Below are 22,339 nucleotides of genomic sequence, written 5' to 3' on the forward strand. Positions count from 1 at the left end.
CAGTCGGGCTGCTCCAGACTTTGAGCAGGAAATTCCTGCTGTGCCCTACCTCAGTTAAGAAGTCGACCGCAGGTGCTGAACCTGGTGTCGTGCGTGCTGGCGCTGTCGCAAGAGCACCCCGAGAGCTACTACCGCTGGTCGGAGCTGGCCAGCGACACGCTGCTGCACCTGCTGGCCGAGCGCAGCGTGGAGACGGACTGTGCAGCAGCTGTGCAGGCGCTGGAGCGGCTGCTGCAGCGCCTGTTCCGCGACGTGCTGCTGGAGCAGGCGAGAGTGGAGGCGCTGCTGAAGATACTGTTCAAGGCGCCTCCCGACCCGGTGAGTTCTGTTGCACGCTTGGCTCGGGGAGCGAGGTGGTGTGTGCGTGACGAGAGCGTTACGAAAAGTGTGATCGGGCGAGGCGAAGCAAGAGAGAGAGGTGCGAGCTGACGTTTCCTTTCTCTCTTTTTCTCACAGCCAGTTACATTTCGCATGAGAAACAGTGCAGGCCTATGGCTAAAGTAGTTTTACTTCAGTGTGGTCTAAAGCTCACTCATTTTTTTTTGTATTTGTAAGTTATTGGAATTTGGAATATAGATTATACGATCTATCGAAACCTTGACATAAATTGTATGACTTATAAAAGGGCACGCACTAATTTTGTCTCATTTTAATTTTTGCGATAATACAAGATCTTGTACGGTCGGCCAAGAAAATGGTGTACCAGTATTGATTTAGTTTCCTGATCATCGAAAATTACAACAAGGTTCGTTATTAAAATATATTACTGAAAGAGACATATAATAATGACGTAAACCTAATTGATAAGTGTTCATACGTCATTATTATACATGACATTTAAAAAACTCTATTAGGTATAAACAATATCGTTATCAATAATCAGATAAAGACGACAATAGAAGTTGTTAGATCGATCTTCAAGCGAAACTAATCTTTATCACCTATGAATCTGCAAACGGCATTCAACCTTAGGATGATACACCACTTTCTTGACCGAAATCATTTGTAACAGTAGTCTAAATAGTTTTGTAACAAAATAATAAAGTGGCGTTACATATATACGTAATTAAGTTTAAAATGCTTGAAAAGCAAAAACACATTAAACTCTTATTGCTTTCAGGAAACAACACCAAGAAAACTAAAACTCCGTTACCTAATAATAATAATGGTGCTGTTACGTCGAGTACTCGTCCTAATACCGGAAAGTGAAATATTACTATCGATCAATTACTTAAAATCGACGTGCATTTCACCTCAGTCAATATTTTTCAACGTAAAACCCAACGTTGACCCTTTGAACGTACAAAATGTGAATGAAAACTGCGCAAATCTGTCGCCAGATGTCGTCCTAGTTAGATTTCTATTTAGAATTCTGACGTATGTTATAATGGAAATGAATGATTTTGAAGCGAATGTTGATTCTGATGATGATGACAGAGATCAGAATAAATTGATGTACTCAGTCTGTTGTAATATCATCGTTCAAGCAAAGCATATGATGCATTTGACAAGTGAGTATATCTTGGAATATTAACTTGGTGGTGATGATGATAAGGTGTCACTTTTTATATATTACAAACATTGAATTGTATTAATGTGTATTTAAAGTTCAAAATTTTAAATTATTTATACATAATTTTTTATTATAATTTTGAATCCATGTATTTCAATTACTCCGTTAACGCGGTGTAGTGGCCCTGCTTTCTGTTCCGCGGGTTGCGGGTTTGATTCCCGCCTGTGTCTCGGTGTAATAATTTTTACGGTCGCCCATTGGTCAAAATTCGACCATTATTAATTAAAATTATAAGTTTAAACATTATTAAGGCTCCGTTAACACAGACTATACTTCTATGATAAACTTCTATAATAATAAATAAAAGAGCATATATATACGTGTGTGTATCAAATACGTGTTTTTTATTTTTATTATTTTATTTATTTTTTATAATTTTTTTATTTTGTTATTTTTTAATTAAAAAAATATTATCATTCTGCATTCTTTCTCTATTAAACTAAGGGTGCGAAATTTCATACTCCTCCGTCCGCGCAATTTTCGTAAAAAGGGGTACAAAGTTTTTTCTTCACGTATTAATATATAAAGAATTATTTTTATATGTTTATATTTAAAAAAAAAAGTTCTAACAGTCGGCCGTTACCTGTAACACAAGCATTAAGTTACTATAGGAAGACCGAATGTTATATACATTAGTATAGATTGAACTTGACACAGAATTTTCTTTAAGTAAAAAAAAATAATTTCTACGTGTTTTAGATGGCTGCCTGTTCCCTCTGACCGCCAAAACAGCACAAACGATCCTCCACAACGAACAGAGCGGTCTGAACACAGGACTCTACAGCCCCGAGGAGAATATACCACTGGACACATTGAATTTAATATGTCTGAAGCTAGCTCACAAGCTGCCCTTGATTACTGTGCATTGGTCGCATTTATTGATCAGGTGAGTGCGTTTTTTGTTTTCCCAAAATAGATACGATCAAAATTAAATTGAAATTAAATTAAATTTGATAAGAGATAAGGTTAATTTTGGAGTTGATTCAAATAGAAGGTAATTTTATAGACAATCGCGCGACGATTTATGGGGTTTAGGGTGAAGGGGAAGAGGGGAGGGGGTGGGTTACCCTCTGGTACCACTCCCACCGTTCGAAACCTCATGGTTATAGAGATATCGTAGTTAAAGTTTTGAAGTTAGAATTGTTTTATTTAGAGCTATCACAATACATTAGAGCTCCGCGTCTGACTCCACCTTAGCTCCGGCGCTGCGGGAAGTGCACTCATGCTCCGTTTCGCAACTTTCACACGTTATTTTCGTACAGGAGTACGTAAAAAACGATTTCGACTGCAAGATCAAGGATCTCTAAGGTATTTTGATAGCTCTAAATAACACAATTCTAACCTCAAAACTTTAATCATGATATCTCCATAGCCATGGGGTTTCTCAAGGTGGGACTGGTACCAGAGGGTAATTCACTCCTCCCCGTTCTCCCTCACCTAACCCCCAAAACCGAAACCCCATAAATCGGCGCCCGATCGTCTATAGAATAGCCAAATATAATATCCATATTATTCTATTTACTTACATTGTAAGTATAAAATTTTCGCTAGGTGTGGATTTGCGGTTGTTGTAAAATAAACTTGATAGCAATCATTACTCATAGTAGGATATGCGCGATGGATTAAGATACAATGCTTTTTTATACAGACAAATAGGCTCACGTCCAGAAGTGGGATGTACTGTATTTGTGTACTGTTACTGTTATTTACTGGGATATATTTTTGATTACTATGTAATTAATATAATTATATCTGTGTCTGTGTAATGCAATATTTGCTTACACTGCAGTTTGGTATTGCAATTAATTTTATTATATCTACCTAAATAATTCAGTGATAAAACAGCACTTGATAAGTTTAGATATATATAATGTACGGATCTTATTGACAATGGAATAAAACGATGTGTTGCTCTGTAAACAAAGATTTATTTGCCTGAGTTATATTCTATTAGAAACCTACACACTATTACACTCTAAACTTAAGTAAAACTCACCTGTAAACAAAGAAACGACATTTAACATTTATTATTCACAGTGTCAATTTCTTTATTAATCTTTTTTTAATAATCTAAACAAATTAAATAAGGTTTAGTCTTAACCGCAATATCATCTTTTTCCCAATCCATCAATTTATAATCTCTTCATTTTCATTGACAGCACTGCTTTAAGGCCAGTACATAACATTCAAATCAAAGAAAAGCTTTATCTATTTCTTTACATCTCCCCCGCAAAGGAAGAAAATTTTCAGTAAAATTTTCGAGGACATCATTCGCAACTCTATTCTTTGTCTTCTTGATATTGTTACGAACACACAAAGAAACTAGCGCCATCTAGCGGCAACCGTTGAAACCACACAAAGACAGCGATAGCACGAAACTCTCTACTCAATACTAGATGGCGTTAGAGGAACTACTGTGGAACTATATAGAAGTATAGTCTCGAAAACCGGGTACATGCGCGAACATTCCAGAATGGTCTGGGCCTCGTCTCGGCCGATATAAATAGCCGCAGCGAGACGAGCGAGGCAGTTCAGTTTGAGCGATCTTCGAGGCGACTTCAAGAGTGAAAACTAGTGATCAAGAGTGATACCAGCGAAATCTACGACATTGGCTACGACTGAGGACATCGTGAGTGCTTAGTGTTTGAACTTAGTGCTTAGTGTTTGAACCTAGTGCTTTGTGTTGGACCTAGTGCTAGTGAATAAAGTCTTGAAAAGAGTCAGCAGGTCTTTCTCTCCAAATCCTTCGAACCCTAACACGTAACAACTGGTGTCAGAAGTGGGATTTGGAGATGCCATTGACTCCGAGAGAAGACTTCAAGGACTTCAAGGGCGTCAGGACAAGGGCACAGCGAGCTGCGGAGGCCACACCTACTGGGGACCAAGCTCCGCCCACCGTGGACTAAGCCCCGCCCACCGACCCCGCCTATCATGCCCCGCCCACTGACCACACCCCCAGGCCCCGCCCACTCGGGCTCAGGCCCCGCCCACTCGGGCTCAGACCCCGCCCATTCGGGCTCAGGCCCCGCCCACTCAGAGCCAGGCCCCGCCCACTCAGAGCCAGGCCCCGCCCACTCAGAGTCAGGCCCCGCCCACTCGGGCCAGGTCCCGCCTACTCAGACTTAGACTCCGCCTACTTTGTCTCAAGCGCCGCCCACTGGATCCGCCCACCTTACCACGCCCACCAGCGACACCGTAGCTTTTACAGACTCTTAAGTGGCTCTTCAATTAGGAAGTTTAATTAAATTAATGGAGCAAACAAGTTTAAAATTGCAAGAATCACAAGAGCAGCAAAGGGCTGAAATTCGTAATGCTTTGCAAGAATCACAAGAGCAAACAAGTCTCAAATTGCAAGAATTACAAGAGCAAACAAGTTTCAAATTGCAAGAATCACAAGAGCAACAAAAAGAGCTCCAAGAAAAAACGCTTTGGGCTATAAAAGATGTTAGCGACGCGGTGACTAAGCTTCGAAAAGATATCGACGTAGTGGAAGAACGAGTTACCGGGTTAGGAGTGGATGTTGAAAATGTGAAAACCGGCCTCACTGAACTACAGAAGAGAGTAGTACGCCTTGAAACCATGGGAATTGTGATGTCTAGCGGAACTACCGGAGTGGCGCAAGGACCAAAAGTGAAAGTGCCTCCATACGACGGCACTACTTCGTGGAACGCTTATCGTCGACAATTCCAGACTGTTGCTACTGTCAACGGATGGACGGAAGAGCAATGCCTGACCGCTCTCACTGTTGCGCTCAGAGGGCAAGATTTGTCGGTTCTGGAAGCACTGTCACATTTAGGAAACGGGTTCCAAGACTTGATGGAGGCACTTGAATCCCGATACGGGGATCGACATCTGGAGCACGTGTTCCGTGCCCAACTGCGTGACAGAGTTCAACGCCCAGGAGAAGGACTTCAACAATGGGCGTCGGAAATCGAAAAACTCGTCAGGAAGTCATACCCAGGAGCCGACACCAAGATGGTAAACACGAATATTGTTCAAGCATTTGTCGACGGAATCAAAGACCTGGAGGTCAGAGCTGCAGTGAGGTTTCGTCACCAAACCTCGTTAAAGGAAGCATTGGCGCACGCTTTGGAGGTCGAGGCTGTTCGCCTTGACATACGGCAGACTCCTAAGATCCGCGAGGTCTCTAGGAAGTCAAGGTAGTTAAGGCTCCTACGAAGAAAAGTTCTGGAGTCATGTGCTACAAGTGCGGCGAGAGGGGCCATCTTCAGCTCAACTGTCCGCAAAAGAAGACCCAGATAGCAAGGATGAAAAGGATCGAGGAACAAATAGAGGAGCTGAAGAAGCAAAGGGCTTCGCCTCCTGCCCGGGATCAGGAGTATGACTTCAAGACGAAACACCGCAGTGGAAAGATGCATGGGAATGCCGATGTACTCTCACGAAGGCCGTGTTCGGAAGACTGCAAACATTGTGTTAAGCAAGAATCTAATGAAGTAACATTAAAGCTAACAAGAACAAGTCCTTTGGGTATATGGGAGAATGATGCTATGAGGGAAGCTCAAGAAAAAGATGACGACCTTCGGCACATCCTCACGTGGAAGAAATGGGGTGATGTGAAACCAATCTGGAGTGAGGTTGCACCCACTGGCGCTGTCACTAAGGCGTACTGGGCTCAATGGGACAGTCTGATACTTCAAAAATACTCTACCGCAAATGGGAGAAGACTAACGGCAGAGAGTTCCACCTTCAGATAATTGTCCCAAGAACGAGGGTACCAGATGTTCTCCGCGAAATACATGATGGCGTATCAGGAGGTCATCTAGGTGTCAAGAGGACGTTAACAAAAGTGCGAGAACGATTCTACTGGTTGCATTGTCGAGATGATGTACAGGATTGGTGCCGCGAATGTACTACTTGCGCTGCTGTAAAAGGACCACAGACCAGGAGCCGTGGGAATCTGCGGTTGTATAACGTCGGTGCACCGTGGGAACGAATTGCAGTTGACGTAGTGTGATACCAGCGAAACCTACGACATTGGCTACGACTGAGGACATCGTGAGTGCTTAGTGTTTGAACTTAGTGCTTAGTGTTTGAACCTAGTGCTTTGTGTTGGACCTAGTGCTAGTGAATAAAGTCTTGAAAAGAGTCAGCAGGTCTTTCTCTCCAAATCCTTCGAACCCTAACACGTAACAATATCTAATTGTAGAAACTGGTATCAATTTTGTGATATGGAAAAGATTTGACTCCATTTTTTTGTGGCTTGTATTTATTCTGTCTATAGAATTAGAAATTTTTTCTACTATTTTATACGGTCCAATTCTTAGTTCGTCCAATTTCTTCCTATTTAGTTTATTGCCATTTTCCACATATACCATGTCTCCTATATTAAATTCATAGTATTTTCCGTTTTTATCAAACATTTTTTGTTGTAATCATGCGACTTCATGGTATTTTCAAAGGCAATTTCTCTGTCTCTAATCCAATCACTGTGTGACTTTTTTTGTCTTAATTCCGTTGGTAAAATTGTGATATCTGTACCATTTAAAAGATAGGTAGGTGAAAAACCGGTAACTGAGTGAATGGTTTCATTGTATTTCTTAACACATTCATGAGCAATGGTTGTCCAAGATTTTTTTTTCTTTTCTTCATTTATTCTGCATCTCATTTTATTGACCAATGTTTGGTTCAACCTTTCATTTAGACCATTGGTAAACGGAGCATTCACTGCTGTAAAAACTATAGTTATTTGCTTGTCCTTTAAAAATGTCTTAAATTCTTTTGAATTTATTCCAGGATATTGGTCAGTTAAAATCATACCAATGTCCTCTACGTCTACTATGCTCATAACAAGTTTTATAAAATCGTTGGCACTCTGAGTTTTCGATGTTAAGATGAATGCATACCGAGTAAAGTAATCTACCAAGAGATGCAGATATTTCTTTGTAGATCTTGAACCACCGAAGCCTCCAATTGTATCTATAGACATTATTTCAAACGGCTTTGTGGCCGGACCCAGATGTGACATAAAGCCAAATTTTTTATGTCCCCTTGATTTGTTCTTAATGCATATTTCACAGGTCCTGCAAACTGTTTTTATGTTTTTTGCCAAGTTTTTTGTTGTAAATAATGGGCTCATTGTCTTCTGCATCTGTCCAATTCCGATATGACCTAAGTCTTTATGTATTGTTTTTAAAAGTTTTATGCTAAATTCTTCCGATATAACTATTTTATCTTTTTTCTTTGTCTTTTTGAAGTAGATCTTGTCTCTTACAATTAACTTGCTTTTATTATTTTGAATTTCTTCATTTTTATACTGATCCGTTAGAATATCGTCCAGTTTCATAAAGTTCACAACTTTGAGTTGCTCATCCGCGTTTTCATTTGACTCCAATACGGGATTCTTGCTAAGGCAATCCGCTTCTAGATTTTGTCTTTCTGGTGCATATTTTATTTTAAATTCATATTGTGATAGATAATAGGTCAAGTCACCTAATTCTTCATCCGTTCTCGATTTCAAATTCATGTCTTCGAGCGGTTTATGATCTGAGTAAACCGTGAATGGTTTTCCTATCAACCAGTATTGCCAGTACTTGACCGCTTCTTTAATAGCTAGGCATTCCAAATATATTGCTTTTTTTTTCTTTTGTGTGTCATTAAGTTTTTTTGAAAAGTATGCTACTGGTTTTTCCTTTCCACCAGGCTGTATCTGTTTTAAGATTGCCCCAACACCCTCTAATGAAGCATCAGTATAAATATTTATAGGTAATTCTTGGTCAAAAATCTCCAGTACTGGTTGAGTACATAATAAGTTCTTTATGGTGTCGAATGCCTTTTGACATTCTTCCGACCATACGAATTTTTGATTTTTTCGCAGTAAGTTATGCAACGGATCCAATATTACTGCACTCTTAGGTATATATTTGTGGTAAAAATTGATTTTTCCTAAAAATTGTCTTATGTTCTTTTGCGTTTTTGGAACTGGAAAATTCTTTATTGAAATCGAGTTGTCCTTCACTGGTTTAACCGAGTTGTTCTGTATAATATGACCAAGATATTTTACTGAGTTTGAGGCAAATGTACACTTCGTAAATTTTAACCTAAAACCTTCTGTTTTGATGGCTTCAAGTAGTTGCGTCAGATGATTCATATGCTCAGCAAACGTTTTTGAAAATATAAGAATGTCATCTATGTAGTTGACGGCGAAATCAGTAAGTTTGTATTTTCTAAGTATATTACTTAAAATCCTTTGGAAAATCGCAGGCGAAGTCTTAAGTCCAAATGGTAGACAAGTCCACTGGAAATGTCCCTCATGTGTTACGAATGCTGTTTTTTTTCTGTCTTCAATTCTCAAAGGTATAGACCAAAATGCAGAGTTGATGTCTAATGTTGTATAAAAATTACAATTTCTGGTCTTTATCATTAAGTCTTCAATAAGGGGAAACGGTTGAGCTTGAGGTATTACTATTTTATTTAAGTCTCTGAAGTCTATACATAGTCTGGATTTTCTGTTTTCTTCTTTCTTGAATGCTAGAGTAACCGGTGCAGCAAATGGGCTGTAAGATGCTTCTATTAGCTTACAATCTAACAATTTTGCAATTTGCTCTTCTATCTCTTTTTTATCTTCTAAAGTACATCTGTACGGTCTCTTACTGCAGTATTTATCTATTAACAGGTCTATTCTTGCTTCATATCCGTTGACAGTGCCTACATCGTATATGTTTTTCGCAAAAACTGATTCGTATGTGCTTACTAAATTGCCTATTTCAGATTTTTGTCTTTCGTCTAAATGGTTTATTTTCATTTCAAAGTCTTCTTCTTTTACGTGTTCGTTGAAATTAATTGTGTAGTTTTCAATTTTTTCCAGTTTGTTTGTATTCTCACAGTTCAAGTTAAATTTCTGAGTTATTCTCAGGTCTTCATTCTGTATCAACCTGAAAGTTTGTATTAAGTCAAGTCCTATTAAAAAATCATACTTGAAGTTTTGTTCGTCAATAACATACACATCCACATTTTCCTCTAAGTCTAAGATTTTTATTTTCAAATTTGTCAAACCACTTGTCTTTTTCACACCATTAATTGTTACTAAATCTGCTTCATTCAAATTTTTTTCTTTTCCTTTTATTTTCAATAATCTAGAATTAATTAAGAAACATTGGAGCCTGAATCATAAACTCCTTTTATTTCTAATATATCATTTACTAGTAGTTTGACATATATTAATGGTGTGACTGCTCGTTTCTTTTATCACTATCATTTAACTCCGTTTCGATCACAGAGTTGTTGACATGTTTAATGAAATTTTCCTTTGTGTTATCCCTTTCCTTTGGTCTAAACCAACATATAGCTTCCGGATGGTAACGACCGGCTTTATTCAATTTCTCACAAATTTTACATGGACGTTTTTCTTCATTTGATCATTCGTCCTTATTAAATTTCCATCTCTGAATTTCCTTTTTGGCAATAAATTTTTCTTATTTACCATATGTTCATACTTGCTTACCTCGTTAAACAAATCCACAGTATCTCTGAGTTTTTCTCGATCAATTTTATTCTGAATGAATTCGGGCAAACCAGCCGCAACGAGATCTACCAAAGTACCTGTATCAATCGATCTCCTCATATCCAACAGGAGTTTTTCTTTTCGTATGGCATAATCTATTAATGATCCATCTTTATATTTAAATAAAAGTGCATGTGTTACCGGGCTCCAGCCTTTGTTTGCAAATGACTCGCAGAATTTGTTCTTCCATGTTGACCACTCCGAGTTGATAGTCAATTTAATAATCATGGAACTGTACCAATCTATACAACTCTTGTCCATAAACAGTCGAAGTAATTCAATCTTCTTCTCGTCTGTTGTAACATCAAAGCGGACGCACTCTTTTTCAAAAATATCAATCCATTGTTTTGCGTTTGGGTTCTTACTTGTAAACTTTTCAATTACAAACTTTTCTGCTATATATTTTAGGTTTTGCTGTTTCGTTTCCTGTGTATTTTCCAATAATTTCTCAAACAATTTTTCCACTGAATTAATTCCTTTTGCACTCACAGCAGTAGGTCTTTCTGGGCTTATTTCTTCTAAAAACTGATCCGCGAATCGTAAGTTACCATCTTCGTCTACGTAAATGTTTTTCAGTTCTTCTGTCAGTGTAATCCAGACTCTTCGAGTTTGAAATCTTTTTATTAAACTGTTTTTCACTTTACTGTAAGCCGATGTTTTTAATATCTCTTTGTGATAATCAGCTGCTTGTAGGGTTTCTGGTATAGCATACACCTTCTCATCGCTTGTTGTTATTGAGGTTATGGCCAGTATATTAGATTTCCCGTCACTTCCCGGCAGCACCGTAAATTCGAAACGTAACTTCTCCATTTTCAACTGACTTCAATAAACAAAAATGTCGTTTTATAATGTACGGATCTTATTGACAATGGAATAAAACGATGTGTTGCTCTGTAAACAAAGTTTTATTTGCCTGAGTTATATTCTATTAGAAACCTACACACTATTACACTCTAAACTTAAGTAAAACTCACCTGTAAACAAAGAAACGACATTTAACATTTATTATTCACAGTGTCAATTTCTTTATTAATCTTTTTTTAATAATCTAAACAAATTAAATAAGGTTTAGTCTTAACCGCAATATCATCTTTTTCCCAATCCATCAATTTATAATCTCTTCATTTTCATTGACAGCACTGCTTTACGGCCAGTACATAACATTCAAATCAAAGAAAAGTTTTATCTATTTCTTTACATATATTTATCGAATTGTCGATTGAGATCCGGGTATAATGCGGGTAAAAGTTTAAGCTTCGTTGAAAAATATCCCTAAATAAAGAAAGTGTAGTTATCTCGTTGTTAACTCGCACTATTTATTACACGTGTACTATCAGAGAAATTTTTATGTCACTAGGTCAGCAAACAAGCGTACGGCTCACCTGATGGTAAGCGATTACCGTAGCTTATAGACGCCTGCAACACCAGAAGCATCGCAAGCGCGTTGCCGACCCAATCCCCAATCCCCCCAGAAGCTCTGGTCACCTTACTCACCAACAGGAACACAATACTGCTTGAAAACAGTATTATTTTGCTGTGATCTTCTGTAAGGTCGAGGTATTACCCCAGTCGGGCTGCTCCATATTTTGAGCAGGGAATTCATGCTGTGCCCTACCTCAGTTAAATAGTAATGAAATGAATGTCCGTAGGTTAAATTTCCTATCGCACAAGTACTGGCACAAGCTGATAGGCTTCGCCCGCGAGCTGCCGCTGAGTGCCGAGCGCGGCGCCGGCGGCGTGCTGCGCGCGGGCGCGCTGCAGGCCGCGTGCGCGCTGGCGTCCTGCGAGCACTTCGTGAGTGCCGCCGCTGTGGCTGTACACACGCAACACGCGCACACACCAGCACACACACACACATACACACGCGGGCGCGCTGCAGGCCGCGTGCGCGCTGGCCTCCTGCGAGCACTTCGTGAGTGCCGCCGCTGTGGCTGTACACACGCAACACGCGCACACACCAGCACACACACACACATACACACGCGGGCGCGCTGCAGGCCGCGTGCGCGCTGGCGTCCTGCGAGCACTTCGTGAGTGCCGCAGCTGTGGCTGTACACACGCAACACGCGCACACACCAGCACACACACACACATACACACGCGGGCGCGCTGCAGGCCGCGTGCGCGCTGGCCTCCTGCGAGCACTTCGTGAGTGCCGCCGCTGTGGCTGTACACACGCAACACGCGCACACACCAGCACACACACACACATACACACGCGGGCGCGCTGCAGGCCGCGTGCGCGCTGGCCTCCTGCGAGCACTTCGTGAGTGCCGCCGCTGTGGCTGTACACACGCAACACGCGCACACACCAGCACACACACACACACATACACACGCGGGCGCGCTGCAGGCCGCGTGCGCGCTGGCGTCCTGCGAGCACTTCGTGAGTGCCGCCGCTGTGGCTGTACACACGCAACACGCGCACACACCAGCACACACACACACATACACACGCGGGCGCGCTGCAGGCCGCGTGCGCGCTGGCCTCCTGCGAGCACTTCGTGAGTGCCGCCGCTGTGGCTGTACACACGCAACACGCGCACACACCAGCACACACACACACATACACACGCGGGCGCGCTGCAGGCCGCGTGCGCGCTGGCGTCCTGCGAGCACTTCGTGAGTGCCGCAGCTGTGGCTGTACACACGCAACACGCGCACACACCAGCACACACACACACATACACACGCGGGCGCGCTGCAGGCCGCGTGCGCGCTGGCCTCCTGCGAGCACTTCGTGAGTGCCGCCGCTGTGGCTGTACACACGCAACACGCGCACACACCAGCACACACACACACATACACACGCGGGCGCGCTGCGGGCCGCGTGCGCGCTGGCCTCCTGCGAGCACTTCGTGAGTGCCGCCGCTGTGGCTGTACACACGCAACACGCGCACACACCAGCACACACACACACACATACACACGCGGGCGCGCTGCAGGCCGCGTGCGCGCTGGCGTCCTGCGAGCACTTCGTGAGTGCCGCCGCTGTGGCTGTACACACGCAACACGCGCACACACCAGCACACACACACACATACACACGCGGGCGCGCTGCAGGCCGCGTGCGCGCTGGCCTCCTGCGAGCACTTCGTGAGTGCCGCCGCTGTGGCTGTACACACGCAACACGCGCACACACCAGCACACACACACACATACACACGCGGGCGCGCTGCAGGCCGCGTGCGCGCTGGCCTCCTGCGAGCACTTCGTGAGTGCCGCCGCTGTGGCTGTACACACGCAACACGCGCACACACCAGCACACACACACACACATACACACGCGGGCGCGCTGCAGGCCGCGTGCGCGCTGGCCTCCTGCGAGCACTTCGTGAGTGCCGCCGCTGTGGCTGTACACACGCAACACGCGCACACACCAGCACACACACACACATACACACGCGGGCGCGCTGCAGGCCGCGTGCGCGCTGGCCTCCTGCGAGCACTTCGTGAGTGCCGCCGCTGTGGCTGTACACACGCAACACGCGCACACACCAGCACACACACACACATACACACGCGGGCGCGCTGCAGGCCGCGTGCGCGCTGGCCTCCTGCGAGCACTTCGTGAGTGCCGCCGCTGTGGCTGTACACACGCAACACGCGCACACACCAGCACACACACACACATACACACGCGGGCGCGCTGCAGGCCGCGTGCGCGCTGGCCTCCTGCGAGCACTTCGTGAGTGCCGCCGCTGTGGCTGTACACACGCAACACGCGCACACACCAGCACACACACACACATACACACGCGGGCGCGCTGCAGGCCGCGTGCGCGCTGGCCTCCTGCGAGCACTTCGTGAGTGCGGCCGCTGTTACGTGCACACACACACACACATACACACGCGGGCGCGCTGCAGGCCGCGTGCGCGCTGGCCTCCTGCGAGCACTTCGTGAGTGCCGCCGCTGTGGCTGTACACACGCAACACGCGCACACACCAGCACACACACACACATACACACGCGGGCGCGCTGCAGGCCGCGTGCGCGCTGGCCTCCTGCGAGCACTTCGTGAGTGCGGCCGCTGTTACGTGCACACACACACACACATACACACGCGGGCGCGCTGCAGGCCGCGTGCGCGCTGGCCTCCTGCGAGCACTTCGTGAGTGCCGCCGCTGTGGCTGTACACACGCAACACGCGCACACACCAGCACACACACACACATACACACGCGGGCGCGCTGCAGGCCGCGTGCGCGCTGGCCTCCTGCGAGCACTTCGTGAGTGCCGCCGCTGTGGCTGTACACACGCAACACGCGCACACACCAGCACACACACACACATACACACGCGGGCGCGCTGCAGGCCGCGTGCGCGCTGGCCTCCTGCGAGCACTTCGTGAGTGCCGCCGCTGTGGCTGTACACACGCAACACGCGCACACACCAGCACACACACACACATACACACGCGGGCGCGCTGCAGGCCGCGTGCGCGCTGGCCTCCTGCGAGCACTTCGTGAGTGCCGCCGCTGTGGCTGTACACACGCAACACGCGCACACACCAGCACACACACACACATACACACGCGGGCGCGCTGCAGGCCGCGTGCGCGCTGGCCTCCTGCGAGCACTTCGTGAGTGCCGCCGCTGTGGCTGTACACACGCAACACGCGCACACACCAGCACACACACACACATACACACGCGGGCGCGCTGCAGGCCGCGTGCGCGCTGGCCTCCTGCGAGCACTTCGTGAGTGCCGCCGCTGTGGCTGTACACACGCAACACGCGCACACACCAGCACACACACACACATACACACGCGGGCGCGCTGCAGGCCGCGTGCGTGCTGGCCTCCTGCGAGCACTTCGTGAGTGCCGCCGCTGTGGCTGTACACACGCAACACGCGCACACACCAGCACACACACACACATACACACGCGGGCGCGCTGCAGGCCGCGTGCGCGCTGGCCTCCTGCGAGCACTTCGTGAGTGCCGCCGCTGTGGCTGTACACACGCAACACGCGCACACACCAGCACACACACACACATACACACGCGGGCGCGCTGCAGGCCGCGTGCGCGCTGGCCTCCTGCGAGCACTTCGTGAGTGCCGCCGCTGTGGCTGTACACACGCAACACGCGCACACACCAGCACACACACACACATACACACGCGGGCGCGCTGCAGGCCGCGTGCGCGCTGGCCTCCTGCGAGCACTTCGTGAGTGCGGCCGCTGTTACGTGCACACACACACACACATACACACGCGGGCGCGCTGCAGGCCGCGTGCGCGCTGGCCTCCTGCGAGCACTTCGTGAGTGCCGCCGCTGTGGCTGTACACACGCAACACGCGCACACACCAGCACACACACACACATACACACGCGGGCGCGCTGCAGGCCGCGTGCGCGCTGGCCTCCTGCGAGCACTTCGTGAGTGCGGCCGCTGTTACGTGCACACACACACACACATACACACGCGGGCGCGCTGCAGGCCGCGTGCGCGCTGGCCTCCTGCGAGCACTTCGTGAGTGCGGCCGCTGTTACGTGCACACACACACACACATACACACGCGGGCGCGCTGCAGGCCGCGTGCGCGCTGGCCTCCTGCGAGCACTTCGTGAGTGCGGCCGCTGTGGCTGTACACACGCAACACGCGCACACACCAGCACACACACACACATACACACGCGGGCGCGCTGCAGGCCGCGTGCGCGCTGGCCTCCTGCGAGCACTTCGTGAGTGCGGCCGCTGTTACGTGCACACACACACACACATACACACGCGGGCGCGCTGCAGGCCGCGTGCGCGCTGGCCTCCTGCGAGCACTTCGTGAGTGCGGCCGCTGTTACGTGCACACACACACACACATACACACGCGGGCGCGCTGCAGGCCGCGTGCGCGCTGGCCTCCTGCGAGCACTTCGTGAGTGCGGCCGCTGTTACGTGCACACACACACACACATACACACGCGGGCGCGCTGCAGGCCGCGTGCGCGCTGGCCTCCTGCGAGCACTTCGTGAGTGCGGCCGCTGTTACGTGCACACACACACACACATACACACGCGGGCGCGCTGCAGGCCGCGTGCGCGCTGGCCTCCTGCGAGCACTTCGTGAGTGCGGCCGCTGTTACGTGCACACACACACACACATACACACGCGGGCGCGCTGCAGGCCGCGTGCGCGCTGGCCTCCTGCGAGCACTTCGTGAGTGCCGCCGCTGTGGCTGTACACACGCAACACGCGCACACACCAGCACACACACACACATACACACGCGGGCGCGCTGCAGGCCGCGTGCGCGCTGGCCTCCTGCGAGCACTTCGTGAGTGCGGCCGCTGTTACGTGCACACACACACACACATACACACGCGGGCGCGCTGCAGGCCGCGTGCGCGCTGGCCTCCTGCGAGCACTTCGTGAGTGCGGCCGCTGTTACGTGCACACACACACACACATACACACGCGGGCGCGCTGCAGGCCGCGTGCGCGCTGGCCTCCTGCGAGCACTTCGTGAGTGCGGCCGCTGTGGCTGTACACACGCAACACGCGCACACACCAGCACACACACACACATACACACGCGGGCGCGCTGCAGGCCGCGTGCGCGCTGGCCTCCTGCGAGCACTTCGTGAGTGCCGCCGCTGTGGCTGTACACACGCAACACGCGCACACACCAGCACACACACACACATACACACGCGGGCGCGCTGCAGGCCGCGTGCGCGCTGGCCTCCTGCGAGCACTTCGTGAGTGCGGCCGCTGTTACGTGCACACACACACACACATACACACGCGGGCGCGCTGCAGGCCGCGTGCGCGCTGGCCTCCTGCGAGCACTTCGTGAGTGCCGCCGCTGTGGCTGTACACACGCAACACGCGCACACACCAGCACACACACACACATACACACGCGGGCGCGCTGCAGGCCGCGTGCGCGCTGGCCTCCTGCGAGCACTTCGTGAGTGCCGCCGCTGTGGCTGTACACACGCAACACGCGCACACACCAGCACACACACACACATACACACGCGGGCGCGCTGCAGGCCGCGTGCGCGCTGGCCTCCTGCGAGCACTTCGTGAGTGCCGCCGCTGTGGCTGTACACACGCAACACGCGCACACACCAGCACACACACACACATACACACGCGGGCGCGCTGCAGGCCGCGTGCGCGCTGGCCTCCTGCGAGCACTTCGTGAGTGCCGCCGCTGTGGCTGTACACACGCAACACGCGCACACACCAGCACACACACACACATACACACGCGGGCGCGCTGCAGGCCGCGTGCGCGCTGGCCTCCTGCGAGCACTTCGTGAGTGCCGCCGCTGTGGCTGTACACACGCAACACGCGCACACACCAGCACACACACACACATACACACGCGGGCGCGCTGCAGGCCGCGTGCGCGCTGGCCTCCTGCGAGCACTTCGTGAGTGCCGCCGCTGTGGCTGTACACACGCAACACGCGCACACACCAGCACACACACACACATACACACGCGGGCGCGCTGCAGGCCGCGTGCGCGCTGGCCTCCTGCGAGCACTTCGTGAGTGCCGCCGCTGTGGCTGTACACACGCAACACGCGCACACACCAGCACACACACACACATACACACGCGGGCGCGCTGCAGGCCGCGTGCGCGCTGGCCTCCTGCGAGCACTTCGTGAGTGCCGCCGCTGTGGCTGTACACACGCAACACGCGCACACACCAGCACACACACACACATACACACGCGGGCGCGCTGCAGGCCGCGTGCGCGCTGGCCTCCTGCGAGCACTTCGTGAGTGCCGCTGCTGTGGCTGTACACACGCAACACGCGCACACACCAGCACACACACACACATACACACGCGGGCGCGCTGCAGGCCGCGTGCGCGCTGGCCTCCTGCGAGCACTTCGTGAGTGCCGCCGCTGTGGCTGTACACACGCAACACGCGCACACACCAGCACACACACACACATACACACGCGGGCGCGCTGCAGGCCGCGTGCGCGCTGGCCTCCTGCGAGCACTTCGTGAGTGCGGCCGCTGTTACGTGCACACACACACACACATACACACGCGGGCGCGCTGCAGGCCGCGTGCGCGCTGGCCTCCTGCGAGCACTTCGTGAGTGCGGCCGCTGTTACGTGCACACACACACACACATACACACGCGGGCGCGCTGCAGGCCGCGTGCGCGCTGGCCTCCTGCGAGCACTTCGTGAGTGCCGCCGCTGCTGTGGGGCCCGCCGAGCGCACGCACACGCAACACGCGCACACTTACACACTCTCAGCACATACACACAGCCAAACACACGTTCAAACACATACACACACACATAAGCACTCACACACACGAACACACACTCAAATAAGCGCGCGCACACACACACACACACACACACACACACACACACACACACACACAGACACGAACACACACAAGCACACACACCAACACACAAAAACACACACTAACACACAAGCACACACACTAACACAGAAGCACACACACCAACACAAGCAAACACACACACACACACACACACAAGCACGCACACACATGCACACGCACCTTGTGCTTGCGTGTGTGCTACTGAGCTCAACCTTCATCTATTATTTTAAGTTCATTGTCAGCCGTTTGCGTGTATGTAATTTCGTCTGAAGGCTTATCTAGTCGTGGTCTCACGAGAGAGATATAAACAAATAGATTTAACTTTTAGTATGAAATAAACCACATGTCAGAAGATAATATTTAAATATAATCGTTTCTAAATTTAAGTTATTTTAACAAAAAATTACTATCGCTATTTCTAATTATTGAAACCAATTGAATTCCTCTGAAACGAAGAGTACAGTAGTGTAAATTTATTTAACATAATTTAAATTTGAAACAATAACAAATTTTCTATAAGAAATAAATTTTCTTTTCATAACTGTCGCAGATGGAATTGTCGATAATTGGTGATAATTAAAGATTTAGATGAAGAACTAGAGGGAGGGCTAGGCAGTGTTACCTAGTGTAGACCTCCCTCCACCCCCCAAAACCACATAATTCGATGGTTCTTAATCTAAAGCATAGCCATAATTTGAATTAAAAAAGTACCTTCTGTACTAGAATTTACATTCCGAATTGGTGGTAGCTTTACTTTTAAAAACTAAGAATCAGTTTAATTTGTAAAATGACAATTCGAAAGTGCTTTTGACGCCTGTTTGAATAAAGTGGTTTTTGATTTTGATTTTGATCTGATATGCATATGTAATGTTCGCGCCATCATGACTGGCGCGAACTTGGGGAGACCTATGTCCAGCAGTGGACTGAGGCTGAAGTGTGTGTAAGTGTGCATTTGTAGTTGCAAGATGTAAATAGCGCTGCATCACGAATCGTGGTACCAGCTGTTTTTATACAAGCGGTGGCTAAAATTGTATATAAAAACATTATTTTCTTCACTTTTGCTGTGATTTTGTACTTACAGAAGATCACAGATAAATAATACTGCTTTCAAGCAGTGTTGTGTTCCTGTTGGTGAGTAAGGTGACCAGAACTCCTGGGGGGAGTTAGGGATAGGGTCGGCAACGCATTTGCGAGGCTTTTAGTGTTGTAAGCGTCTATAAGTAACAGTAATCGCTTACCATCAGGCGAGCCGTATGCTTGTTTGCCGTTGTATTTAAAAAAAAAAAAACAAAAATTTAACTGTTTCTATATATATACATATATATATATTTTATGTCACTAGTTCGGCAAACAAGCTTACGGCTCACCTGATGGTAAGAGATTACCGTAGCTTATAGACACCTGCAACACCAGAAGCATCGCAAGCGCGTTGCCGACCCTATACCCAATCCCCCCAGGAGCTCTGGTCACCTTACTCGCCAACAGGAACATAATACTGCTTGAAAACAGTATTATTTAGCTGTGGTCTTCTGTAAGGTCGAGTTACTACCCCAGTCGGACTGCTCCATATTTTGAGCAGGAAAATTCCTGCTGTGCCCTACCTCAGTTAAATTACTAACTAGCCCTAGACGAAAATATATTTACGTTGTACATCTATTATCGTACTCTAAATCAGAACTTACTCTGAACTCCAAGCCTCTGCAGCTACCATACAACCACACACTTACAAGTATATTAAACAATACTTTATCATATATTTTTCTTACAACAGATAGACAACGGCCTATCAGAAGCGGTACATCTCTCTTGGCTGCTAGTTAACAGAGTACACATACTAGTATCGCAGTATAACGAAGATATTGTACGGAACTTTATAAACAGGGTTCAACAGGCGCCCGGGGCCTCTGGGCTACTGTTGCAAGCGATTGCCGCTAGATGCCAGAACTGTTTGAAGGTATCTAAGATTTTATTTTTGTGTTACCCACATTAGGAATTCTAAACATTTTTGAATATCATATCAAAAATTGACCGCTCCAGCGGGGTTCGAACCCGCTGGAGCGGTCAATTTTTGATATGATATTCAAAAATGTTTGAAGGTAATTTTATGAAATATTAAATTTATATTATATGTAACTGATATATTCGCCGAACTTCGTATCGCCATATATTATTTTTATTTTATTTAAATATATAATAATAATTATACTTTTTCTGTTCCTTTTAATAGAAATCCCAAAATAAAGACTATATTTGCGTTTCTCTAATACAGGAAATTTATTTATATTACTACATATTTTCTATATTTACAATTCTTAGCATTTAAACTCCATTATAATTACAATATTCTCTTACCTAAAACAAGAAAACAACATTTAAAGCCTTTATTTAAACTAATTTTCTTACAATCTTAATGTAAAAATATTTCTGTCATCACAACAAAGTTTTATTTTTCTGTCCTGACAATAAACTAAACAAAAAGGTTCTAACTAAAAAAAATATTTTCTTTTTAATCGATTTAAGGGATGTTAAATTGAAAGTTTTTTTTAAATGTATGTTATCTCATACTTAACTTTTTAATAGGTGTACCGATTTTTTTTAAATTCGAACCCGTCGCTTGACGTGTGGTCGCATTTAATTTTGAGATCTGACTAATAGTCTTTTAATTATCCCTCATAACGCATATTTACTTTACTATGTTTTCGTCTACCTACGTTTTATTACTTGTCGATGTATTTGAAGTCTGTTTTTTTTATTTGCGAGCAAAGATAATTATATAAATAATAAATTAATAGTAGCCTGATGAGTTTTGTGCCGCCTTTATTAATTTTCTTTTATAAAAACCTTGTCCAGATGATAATGTATACAAAGAAGAAAAATTATCCAATTTGGTGAAGTCAAACGGGAGTTAGGCGTGTATATACGTTTAAGCGAACCCCTATTTAACATAAATTACTCACTTCTGCATATCACAGTCCACTGCTGGGCATAGGCATCCCTAAGTTCGCGCCAAAAATGGCGTAAACTCTTGTCGCACCGAAGACGCATAATATACTTTTATTACTGTAAAGAAATTAAACACCTTTTCTAACTAATTCAATTGATTGAATATACAGTATATGATTAAGAGATTAAATTGATTGGATATACAATATATGATTAAGTAATCAATGACAGAATTAGTGCTCGCTCCAAATCCAGCAACCAGAATGAATCCTCCGTTCCTTCCTCTATCATTACAGCCTATACAGTCCACTGCTGGACATAGGCCTCCACAAGTTTACGCCAAAAATAACGTGAACTCGTGTGTTTTGCCCATAGTCACCACGCTGGGCAGGCGGGTTGGTGACCGCAGTACTGGCTTTGTCGCACTGAAGACGCTGCTGCCCGTCTTCGGCCTGTGTATTTCAAAGCCAGCAGTTGGATGGTTATCCCGCCATCGGTCGGCTTTTTAAGTTCCAAGGTGGTAGCGGAACTGTGTTATCCCTTAGTCGCCTCTTACGACACCCACGGGAAGAGAGGGGGTGGCTGTATTCTTTAGTACCGTAGCCACACAGTACCTTCCTCTAGCTTACCAACAAATTATTCCCACTTAACATACCCCACTGTAATCGATTCCCATTGGTTTAGATGAAAATGAATTAAGTTGCCAAATTCTTACAATATTTAATTGTAAAATTAAAAATAATTATAAGTTTTAATGAAATAATACAATCTTTTTATCGTAAATTACAATTAAATTAATAAAAATCACAACATTACTATTAACCAATAATTTTCAGGATGAATTCGCATTAAACACATACAAAATACTGTCTCTCTGTCACGAGAGCCAGTCGGGTGCTTTAGTTTTCCTCATCTGCCGTATCATCGGGAAACTGGAACCGGCCGTTGCTACACGGTGAGTT

At 46.7% G+C, this 22,339-nt stretch overlaps 1 protein-coding gene across 1 annotated transcript in view; it reads left to right on the top strand.

The window, feature by feature from the left end:
- Positions 1–22,339, top strand: part of LOC123665129 — a 73,139-nt gene that overhangs the window by 26,172 nt on the left and 24,628 nt on the right. Inside the window, exons 25-30 of the mRNA XM_045599475.1 lie at positions 73–318; positions 1,121–1,511; positions 2,273–2,459; positions 11,744–11,888; positions 20,206–20,388; positions 22,214–22,332. Of these exons, the coding sequence (XP_045455431.1) occupies positions 73–318; positions 1,121–1,511; positions 2,273–2,459; positions 11,744–11,888; positions 20,206–20,388; positions 22,214–22,332 (1,271 nt within the window). The remainder of the gene's footprint in view (positions 1–72; positions 319–1,120; positions 1,512–2,272; positions 2,460–11,743; positions 11,889–20,205; positions 20,389–22,213; positions 22,333–22,339) is intronic.

This window comes from Melitaea cinxia, chromosome 23 (assembly GCF_905220565.1).
Source record: "Melitaea cinxia chromosome 23, ilMelCinx1.1, whole genome shotgun sequence".
Classification (NCBI taxonomy): domain Eukaryota; kingdom Metazoa; phylum Arthropoda; class Insecta; order Lepidoptera; family Nymphalidae; genus Melitaea; species Melitaea cinxia.